Source organism: Carlito syrichta, unplaced genomic scaffold (assembly GCF_000164805.1).
Source record: "Carlito syrichta isolate Samal-C Ts95f unplaced genomic scaffold, Tarsius_syrichta-2.0.1 Scaffold314302, whole genome shotgun sequence".
Lineage (NCBI taxonomy): Eukaryota > Metazoa > Chordata > Mammalia > Primates > Tarsiidae > Carlito > Carlito syrichta.
Genome location: NW_007258398.1, coordinates 124,156 through 135,361, shown reverse-complemented (window position 1 = coordinate 135,361; position 11,206 = coordinate 124,156). Strand labels below are relative to the sequence as shown.

The 11,206-nt window shown below is 40.6% G+C and overlaps 1 protein-coding gene across 2 annotated transcripts in view; it reads left to right on the top strand.

Moving 5' to 3' along the window:
- Positions 1–11,206, top strand: part of GTF2A2 (general transcription factor IIA subunit 2) — a 16,887-nt gene that overhangs the window by 197 nt on the left and 5,484 nt on the right. Inside the window, exons 1-3 of one of the 2 annotated variants that reach the window (XM_008071384.2) lie at positions 4,113–4,255; positions 5,190–5,310; positions 6,144–6,248. In XM_008071384.2, coding sequence (XP_008069575.1) covers positions 5,239–5,310; positions 6,144–6,248 — 177 coding nt within the window. In that variant the 5' untranslated portion in view covers positions 4,113–4,255; positions 5,190–5,238. Of the gene's footprint in view, positions 1–4,112; positions 4,256–5,189; positions 5,311–6,143; positions 6,249–11,206 lie in introns of those variants that run through there. The other variant, XM_021719204.1, reaches the window with a different exon arrangement.

Sequence of the window (11,206 nt, the reverse complement as noted above, 5' to 3'; positions counted from 1 at the left end):
CCCTCAGGGCCCCGGGAAGCGGCGGGTGCGGGGCGCTCTCCGCGGAGAGGGGCCTGCGAGAGCTCGGCGACTCGCGGGGCTCGCGGGCCCGGGGCGCCCCGCAGTGGTGCGTCCCCAGCCGAGTGGCGACTTGGTGCGGGCTCCGGCGGGAAAACGGGTCTCTTCCGAGCGTGGAGGCGGCTCCCGTCGACCCTGCGGAGGGAGGGGCGCCGCGCGTTTCCGTGGCGGATCTCACGTCGAGGAGCTGTGGACGCCGACCAGGGATTCTCCAGATCCGCGGCCACGAGCGCGAGGAGCTGCCGCCAGCCTCCGGGTAGCTGGCGGGCGTGCTGGCCTCCCCGGGTCCGGGCTTCCCCGCCTCCCCGCGGGGCCCTGCGCACACGCGGCACCCCCTGACGTCGGCCCCGGCTTATTGAGCAGACACGTGTTGGGCGCCTACGGCGTGCTGGGCACAGTTCTGGACGTCCAGTTTATTTAAGAGAACAGAACCGGCAAAAAGCTGTACTCTCGCGGGGCTTACGTGCTAATGGAGGATGCAGAAAGGAGTCTGTTGTGTGTGTGTCCGAAGGCGATGGGGCCACTAGAAAACGGAGCAAACCCAGGGATGGGGGAGCGCCGGAGTGGAGGTGGGATTGGCCTTCTACATACTGCGGGGGCCAGCCTGGCCTAGTGGAGTAGGGGCCGTGTGAGCAACATCCGAGGGAAGTAAGAGAGCTAGGTGGCTATCTGGGGCTCCCGGGTAGAAAGCCTCTAGGCATGTCATGTTTGAGGAATAGCAGGAAGCCAGTGTGTCTGCAGAGGGATGGATGGGGGACTGGGTGGCTGGGGGTGGGGATGGGTGGTGGGGATAAGTAGTAGAGAAAGTTGTTGAGCTCATGGGTCAGCTGGATCATTGCAAGGACCGAGGGGCTTTAAACCCTGGAGCCTTGAGTAAGGAGAGGCATGCTCCCGCCGGCATTTGCGAAGATCGTCCTGGCTGCGAGTGGCGCTCAGTGCAGGGGCCAGTGTAGGAGCAGGGAGTGCGGTTGGAAGGCTACTGTAGGGATCCACATCGCAGCGATGGTGGCCCGGGCCAGGGTGGGACCAGTGGAGATGGCGCAAAAGCACAGGATTCTGACTGCGTTTCGGAGGATCAGCTAGGAACTGGTTGCAGAGGGTGACTCCAGGGGTGTTGCCTAAGCCCCACAGAAATATGGAACCATTTAAGTCGAGCCATGAAATAGTAGAGATGTGGAGCAGGCAGCTAGACCCGGGAACGAGTTCTGTGCTAGTACATGAATTTGGGTGTTATCAGCAAGGGTATTTAAAGGTATAAGAATGAATAGTATCACTAAAGCGTGGGGTGTAGACAGAAAGCAGAGGGGACCGTGGACGGTCTTGTGACATTGAGTTCAGGGAGAAGAGGATCAGCCGACAAACAATATTGAGAATGAGCCAGAGAGTGAAGGTGACGACCCAGCTGGATGTGGTGGCTCACACCTGTAACCCTAGTACTTTGGGAGGCCAGAGCAGATTGATCACTTGAACTCAGGAGTTTGAGACCATCTTTGGCAGCATAGCGAGCATCTCTTCAGAAAAAAAATGTTTTAGTTGGCTGGGCATGATGATGCATGTCTGTAGTCTTAGCTACTTCAGAGGCTCTGGCAGGAGGATTATCCAATGAGTTTGAGACTGCAGTGAGTTATGATCACACCACTTCACTCCAGACTGGGCAATAGAGTGAGACCCTGTCTCTTAAAAAAAAAAAAAAAAAGAAAGAAAGAATGAAAAGTAATGTCCCAAAGGCCAAGCAAAGATCTTTAACAAAGAGAAGAGTAATCAGCAGTGTCAAATACTCTAATCTGGTGAAGATTAGCTTTAGTGGCACCATTGCCGGCCTTCACCACCTGTTTCATTAGAGTGCTAGAGGCAAAGGTGAATTTTTTAAAAGACCAGGCACGGTGGCTTATCCTTATAATCCCAGCACTTTGGGAGACTAAGATGAGAGAATTGCCTGAGGCCAGGAGTTCAAGATCAGCCTGGGCAACATAGTGATATACCCTTCTCTACAAAAAAAAAGAAATAGCATCTCTTGGTAGCTTGTTCCTGTAGTCTCGGGTTCTTGGGAGGCTGAGGTAGGAGGATTGCTTAAGGCCAGGAGTTAGAGGTTGCAGTGAGCTATGATCGAGCCACTGCACTCTAGCCTTGGTGATAGAGACCCCATCTCTAATAAAAAGAAAAAAAATGAAGAAGAAAGGAATGGGGTTAGAAGGAACTTTTCTGCAAAGGGGAACAGAATTAGAGGGTAGCTGACAGGGGAAGTGGGCTGAGGAGGTTTTTGTCTTGTTTTGTTTTTTTAAGGTGGGAGAAGTAGCCACTGTTTGTTAATGAAAATGATGCCCAGAGAGGGAAACGTGATGGTGAGGAAAAGAAGGAACAACAGAATCCTTGAGTGTGCTAAGGGCAAAACCTGTCCTGAAAGTAGAAAGAGTGGATTTAGATAAAATGATGTCGAGTTTAACTATAGGCAGGCATGGAGACAGGTTGAGCATTCCAAGTCTGAAATGCTCCAGAGTCCAAAATGTGAGTAACGACACAATGCTCAAAGGAAATGCTCACTGGAGCATTTCAGGGTTTGGTTGTGGGAATTTGGGGTGCTCAGGCCGTAAGGATATAATGCAAATGTTCCAAAATCCAAAGTACTTCTAATCCCAAGCATTTCAAATAAGAGATGTTCAACCTATATAGATATTGACAGGTGGTTAGATGTGATTGTGAGAGTCTGGAAGTTTTCATTGCTTCAGTTTCCTCAGTGAAGTAGAAAACTTCTTATTGGACTTAGCATTTCTAATTGGGTATTAGCACTTTGGCATACCTCCAGTTTATTTATTCATTCAACAAATATTTAACTGAGTATACACTGCATACATTGTTCTAGCTGATAAATATGTAACTGAATGAAAGTCTCCACCTTCAAGGATCATCTGTTTCAGTAGGTAGAGACAATATGCATATACATGTTAGCTTCAGTTATTAGTATGAGTGAAAGTAAAGCAGTGTGAGGAGGAAGGAAGGAAATTCTTTCTCACAAGTTGATCACAGACCCATTCTGATGAGTGACATTGGAGCAGAGATCTGAAGCAAATGAGAGAGTGAACTGTGCAGGTATCTTGGAAGAGCACTTATGGCAAAAAGAAGAGCTAGTGCAAAGGCTCTCGAGCAGGAACATGCTTGCTGTGTCAAAGGACAGTAGAATGTGGGGTGAGCGGACAAAGATAAGGGCAGGAGGGAGTAGGGGTGTAGATCACATTGGCCTGGCAAGCCATGGGAAGGACTTTGTGATTTTTCTCTAAGTGAGATGGGATAGCGCCATTAGTGGTTTTGAATAGACCAATGAAAATGAAGTGATTTGCCTTATGTTCAAAGTCTCGGGGCTGCTATGAGGGTGGGATTGAGATAGGCAAGTATGGAAAGAGGGAGACCATTTAATGGGCTATCACATTAACTCTAGTGACTCAGTGATAGCATTGAAGATAGTAGAAGTTGTCAGATTCTGGTTATATTTAGAAGAAAGAGCTGAAAGAATGACTGACAGATTGTTTGCCAGGTAAGAAAAAAAGAAGTTTTTGTTGACTCTAAGGTTTTGGGTGTTACTGGAAGACTAGATTTAATATTTACTGAGGTGGATAAAACTGAGGACAGAGCTGATTTGCAAGGGTAGTATCAATTTGTTGTGTGTGTATGTGCGTGTGTTTTTTTTTTTTTAAGAATTTGGTTTTTGACAAATTGCCTTTGAGCTGCTACTTAATATATCCAATGTCAAGTAGACAGTATAAATGAGTACAAAGGCAAAAAGTAAGAGCTGGAGGTATAAATTTGGGAGTCATCAGCAGACAATGGATGATATTGAAAGCCTGAAAGAGGTAATGGGAGTAAAGCATATGAAGAAGAGAAGACTAAGAAGGCTTAGGGTGGTTCAGAAGTTAGAAGGCAGGAACTGAGGAGGAGCCAGCAAAAGAAACAGGAACAGGAGTGGGATCCAGTGAGGAGAGAGAGTGCCAAGAGTGGGTCCTGAAGCCAAAGAAATGTTTCTAGAACGTGGAAATGATCTGCTGTGCCAAGCACTGGCAAGGCGCATAATGTGAGGCGCAGTGGTTGACCATCGTTGATGCTGAGTTTTACCTGTGATTACTCTTCGAGGGTATCCCCCTGTCCATGTCCAGGCTGCGAGTGCCACGAGGCCAATGTCTTAAACCTGACACGTGGCAGAAGCCCAGTAAGTGTCTGTTGAATCTGTACTACTACCACCTCTTCAAGCTCCCTGCCCTTGCTGTTTCTGATCTTCACACTCAAGCCATTGTCTGGCCTTTCCTGCCTGAATGCTTCATGACTCCACATTGCTTGCACCTCTCCTGCCAGACAAGAGCATATGTCTGTCTCATTCAGTCATCTCCTGCCACTCCCTGCTCACACTTAGGCCCTAATAATGTGGAACAGTTTCTGTTTCTCCCCCACAAATATTATTTCATCCTCTGTGGCTTGACTTTATTCTGTCAGTTGAGAATGACTTTCCTCCTTTGCTTGGCTAAAGTCTAGCTTAACATCTGGAAGCTTCTCTGAGCCAGCTCACTTAGTCCACAGGCAACCTCTGCAATGCATTGTGTATCTCTGTTACAGTTCTTATTTTATACTGAATTTAACCTTTGTGTATGTCTGCTACCCTCTCCAGAGTATACATTTTTAGACCTGGGAGTATATCTTTAGTCATCTTCCTTTCCCTAATACCTATCACTGTGCCTCTTAGTAGGCATTCTATAAATACTGAATTCTAAGAGAACAGGAAAATAAAGGGGCATCCATGCAAATAGGAGCTGAAGAGTGTCTGGATCAGTGACTTGATAACAAATAGAAAGGATAGTACATAGAAAATCCCAGACTAAGTCAGAAGGCAGACCATTGAAAGAAAAGGTAAAGGTAGACATTTTAATAAATATAACATCTACACCATATAAAGAAGTGTAAATGCCTATGTCAAAATCACAGAAAAAAGTAACAAAAAATCATTTTTAACTATTCTTTGTAATTCTAAAATTATATAGTAATTTGCAATTATTAAGAGTTCTACATTAGAATATATGAAGTAGACTATATTACAGACATTTATAATGTTATAGTATAATCTTTTTTAACATTGTATGTTAAATTTTTAGGACATCCATGCAAGCTTGAATAAGAAAAACAATTTCTTCCTCCTAAGCCATGGCATATCAGCTGTACAGAAACACCACTTTGGGAAACAGTCTTCAAGAGAGCCTAGATGAGCTCATACAGGTGGGAGACTGAATTGAAAATCCAATTTTTATTTTGATGGGTCTACAATAATTTTTGTCATATCACTTAGCTCAGGCAAAGATATAGGAGGTAAAGTGTCTCTGTTTGGCTGTTTGACCCAACAAGTCAGTGTCACTGACTGATGAATAATCTCAAATTCTTATTTATTATACTGTCAACAGGACACAAAATATGATTGAGTGACATAACTAAATATAGCTAAGTCTCCGAAAATTTTTGTTAAACATAAAAATTGAGATTGTTGGTTTTCCCCTTCTCATATTTAGAGAAGAAAGGCCTATTCTGTGTTGCTTTAAGATAATTTGTACAATTTAATAAAGTCTTGAGATTTAGTTTAGAATTTTACATTTATATTTCAATTTTAGGAGAATTAATATTTTTGTTTAATCCTCTCAATTAAGAACATATTAAGTATTTCCATTTGTTGATATATTTTATGGGCTTCAATAGACACTTAATGGGTTTGCTTGCTTTCATATACACCGTATGTGTTTTATTTAAAATAAACTCTTCCCTCAATTTATGAAACACCTCTTTCCAGATACTATGAAGGGAAGCTAGGCAAAGTTTTGTCCTGGCTTTGTATCATTACTGCATGTTTTCTTATCAAAATTGTTTGTGGCAAGATAGTGCAAAAGATGTGTACAGGTTTTGCTTCTTCATTGTCAGTTATGGCAAGAGAGGAAAAGGGATTCTAATTTATTGGCTCTGGTTAACCTTAGTTAAATTTTAGATGACAATTCATATATTTTTACTTACTTTGTCTTTAATGTTCCTCTCTAAGACAATTTATGACCTTTACTTTTTCTCAGTCTCAACAGATCACCCCCCAACTTGCCCTTCAAGTTCTACTTCAGTTTGATAAGGCTATAAATTCAGCATTGGCTCAGAGGGTCAGGAACAGAGTCAATTTCAGGGTAAGGATATTTTCCTGAATCTAGAAACCTGCATCAGTGGTTGTTACAACAGTGATTTTAGGACCCTTATGTATTTATTAATTATAAGAGGAAGAGATGGCTTGATCAAATTTTGGAACTGTGTTGGAATGACTAAATTATACTTTACTTTTCAATCAGCTGTATACTAAGTTCATCTACTTAATGGGAGATACAGAGAGTTGTTGTAAAGTTTTATTCCGCTGTTTCACAAATCAGCTTGTGTATGTTTGACTACTTTCCCTAAGGAGTTAGTGAGATTTCAGACACCTGAAACATTATGTGCAGGATTGAAGGGAAGTGACACAGTAATCCCTAAGTTTCACTTATGTTTTTCAGACTCTGGCCTTCACCTATTCCAGGGAAGTACAGAGTATTTCCAGAAACATCATGTTGCCTCCCACCTGCTCTTAGATGACCTGGTTGATTAAAAACCTGATTTTGTGGTAGATAAGTCTATTCTGGTAGCTTGGTCTCAGTTAAGTCATTTATGCATTGAACAGTTATCCAAAGCTGAACAAAATTATCTCTTTCACTTTCATGGTAAATTCAGATTATAGGCCCATCAGAAGAATTATATATGGTGTAATAGAAATAATCATACTACATTGTGACATTGATAGAGCCACATAACATTATAGTTTATAATGATGTTTGGTTAGTATCTTATTATATTTGTCTAATTTTATGCTTATATTGTATTATAAGTTGTAACCATAATGTAGAAACTAAAAGGTTAAAATATATGAAAATCAATATATAAAAAGAACTTAGAGGTTACTTTGCATTTAAGAGAACCTCTATTTTTGTTAATGAGACACACACAAGAAAAATTTATCATTGATTCAGTGAGCATTTGGTGCCTATTACATGCCAGGCATTGTTCTAGATAATTGGGAATACAGAGATATACAAGGCCCCATTTGACACTAATTTTAGTGAAGGGATAAAATCTGCATGTATTTTATATTGATATAAATAAATCTCTTATTTATCAGTTTCATGTGCCAGAAAATTATCTGGAATAAAATATATCTCTAAGACTATAAAATTTGACAAGTGGATTCTTGATTTTTTTGTCGACCTGCTAGGTTCCGGTGATCCTTCCACCTCGGCCTTCAAGTAGCCAGAACTTCAGGTGTGCGCTACCATGCCCAGCTAATTTTTGATTTATTGTAGAGACAAGGTCTTGGCAAGTTCCCTGGGCTGATCTCAAACCCGCGGATGTAGACAATCCACTTGCCTTGGCTTCCCAGATTGCTGGGATTACACACTGAGCCACCAAACCCGGCCTTGAATTTTTAACAGTAATGATTCTGGCAGATTTAATTTCTGTTTGTTTGTATAACCATATGTAGACATCTGCCCAGCTGATCTATTTTAATATGTAAACTTTTGCCCTGTAGAAAATTTAGTAGACTACTTCTTTGAGGCTATAAAATTCACAAAGCCTGAATTGTCTTTTAGTTGCATTATTGTGGGTTTCTAATTTGTATCTTTTTAGCTAAAATTAAAGGTAATCTGACATTTACATTTCTCTTACATAGTAAGTTTGTGTACTTTCCACAAACTATAAATAATTACTCAGTGTTGACCAAGACTTGGTTTTTCATTTTGGCTTTTTACTTTCCTGCCGCTACTGCTCTAGCCCAGGCTTTTATCACCCTGCTTTCTACTAGATTCTAGCTGCCATGATCAATTTTAAAGGTTTGCTTGTAGCATTTGGTGTAGCGTAGTAGAGCATACAGCTAAGACAAAAGATCAAAAGATATACATTGGTAATATCTAATTTTCAAAGCCATATTGCTAGATCACATTTAAATGTATATTTTTTGGCTGGGCTATGTGGCTTGCGATGGCCATCCTAGCACTTTGGGAGGTGGAGGTGAGAGGATTGCCTGAGCCCAGGGGTTTGAAACCAGCCTGGGTAACTTAGTGAGACGTGTCTCTACAATAAACCAAAAAATTAGCCTGGTATGGTAGCACATGCCTGTAGTTCCAGCCACTTGGAAGGCCGAGGCAGAAGAATCATCTGGGCCCAGTAGGTCAAAGCTGTGAGCATGCGCACTGCACTCCAGCCTGGGCAGCAGAGACTCCAACTCAAAAAGAAAAAGTACGTTTTTTAATTTATAATAATTTTTGCTGACCTGGCAGTAAGTACCCATTAAAAAACATAGAATAATGCTACATAGCATGTGTAATTGCTTTTTGTTTTAAATCCCTACATGGATTCCATATAAGTGAAATTATTTAGTAGAATATTATAAGAAAAATTCCTCCAACCCATTTTTGCATAATATTGTCTCCAAACTCATACTTTAAAAAAAAAGAAAAAAAAATTCCTCTTGAGTGTAAAAGCTAAGTTTTAATTGTGTGTTGAAATTTATTAATAAAAAGGTTCAAAACGATATGTACCTAAAAACCTGGAACTGAATTAATTTTGGGAAAAAATACCAATTAAACGATTATGTATAACTAGACTTTTGAAGAACCATTGTATGTTTTTGATGTACTGTATGCCCACAGATAAAAGTAATGGTTACTTAAACATAATACTGAGCTTCAAACAGTAATTAAGCAGGCATTAAAAGATTTAATGGTATAAGGGGAAAAAACTTAATATAGTGATTAAGAAAAATAGCCCTTCTAACAACACTGACGGTTTCCTTTTCCCTGTCTGTTTTTGGCAGTGAGCATGTATTAAATAACTTCTAAGATATTCTTTTAACTTTAACAGGAAAAAAATGTGTTGCCCAGTTGTGGATATCTGTTAAAAAAAAAAGAAAAGAAGTATTTATTCGAGGTGCCTTGAAGTTACAATATGGCCGAACGACCAAGTGTGAAAATTAATTCCAAAGCCAAATGTTATCCTGTAAAAGGAACGTTTTCATTTTTTAATTTTTATTTCAAAGATGTGGGGTACAATTCAGGGTTAGGTATACAAATGGTAATTGTACAGGTAAAGTTTGGGCCTCACTTTGGTCCCTACTTCACTTGGTTTGAGATCAGGTGCCCTTATTGATGAAGTGTGTCCCCCCTCCCCTGGCAGTTTCCCCCTACTGCCAGTCTCTTTCTTATAGTATTATAATTGTTCAGAGTCCACTTATAAATGAAGGAACTTTTTAAATATAAAAAATAAATCTAAAATTTTACTTTAAAAAAATATAATTACCAGGGTGGGGAGCACAACATTGATAAGGGTACCTGATCTCAAACCAGGCAAAGTAGGGACCAAAGGGAGACTCAGACTTCACCTGTACGATGACCACTTGTATACCTAATCCTGAATTGTACTCCACATCTTTAAAATAAAATTAAAACATATGTATAACTATTCTTTCTGTTTTTATATTAAAAGAATTTTAAAAATTTAATTATATATTGTACTTAACATAATAGATTCTGATTTTCAAATGAAGACAGTGAAAAAGATTTAAATAAAAAGTATATATAGTAAAGCTTATTTCATGTTAGGAATACTAGTTCATCAAGTTATTGTAAAAGGATTAGATTTACATTATTCAGCCTTATATCTAAGGATTGTTTTGTTTTGTTTTTTTCTGAGTCAGGGTTTCTGTTGCTCGGACTGGAGTGCAGTGGCATGCTCATGGGTCACTGCAGCCTTGACCTTCTGGGCTCAGGTGATCCTCCTGACTCAACCTCCTGAGTAGCTGGGACTACAGGCGCGAGCCGCCATGCCCAGCTAATTTTTTTTTTTGTAGAGACTAAGCCTCACTATGTTGCCCAGGCTGGTCTCGAACTCCTGGACTCAAGCAATTCTCTCACCTTGGCCTTCCAACGTACTGGAATTACAGGCATGAGCTATCACACCCGGCCATATTTAAGTTTCTTAAAACATTTGTTGGTTTAAAAGTTATATAGCTAATGCTCTCTTTGATTATGTTATTTGTCAGCTAATTTTAATCTAAAATTGGAAAGCATTCAATAACTTTTATATATAAAAACATACAGTTAAGTTTTGTAGGATTTTATTTTCTCAATAAAATAAATGAAGTACATACATTGATACTACAACTAATGGAATTTCAGCATATGATTACATGTAAGATTTTTCACTCCAACTTACAACTAAAACATTTGATTTATATTTGAAAGTGAGTATTCACATACTGACCATAAATCCCAACGACATGTTCTTCTCAAATTATTGACACAGCTAACATCAATCATTCACTAAGCGTAACCACACCCTAGGATCATAGATTACATGCAGAGCACTCTAAGTGAACGCTGAGGTTGGCATTTGGCTGTTTAGCTTCCCACAGGTTCAGACAGCAGCACAGGAGCAGATATGACATGATGTCTTAAGGACTCGCAGTGTGTTATCACTCTACTGAAACTGCTCTTGCCAAGTTATATTTGCTCAGTCTAAAACATAATGTGTGATGCTATCAGCTATTCCCTCTTTCTTGAAACCACGCTGTGTTAGCTTTTCTGTTCCCTGGCCTCTTGCTCTCAAGCTCTTTTGTAGTTCTCTGCTGTTGTTTAACTGTCAGTGTCCCTTAGAGTCATGTGGTACCTCCACGTATTCTCCTTAAATGGTCCCTTTCAACCATGTGTCTTTAGTGAAAGTGAATATGCTCATGTTCGATGCTTTCTCCTGTACTCCAACTGCTTATTGGACATCATGACTCAGATGTATCTGAAATTCAACAAGTTCCAAAGTTAACTTTCCTCCCAAGCTAGCTTTTTCTGCAAATTCATTGTCACTCAACCAGAAACTTGGGAGTTAGCCATAGATTTATCTCTTCTTCCACTTCACCACATTTGTAGTTGACAGGTCAAGTCCTACCAGTTCTGCCTTTTAAAGTCTCTTCTTTTTTTTTTTTCTTTTGAGTTGGAGTCTCACTGTCACCCAAATTGGAGTGCAGTGGCTGCTCCTGGCCACCGCAGCCTCGACCTGCTGGGCTCCGGCAATC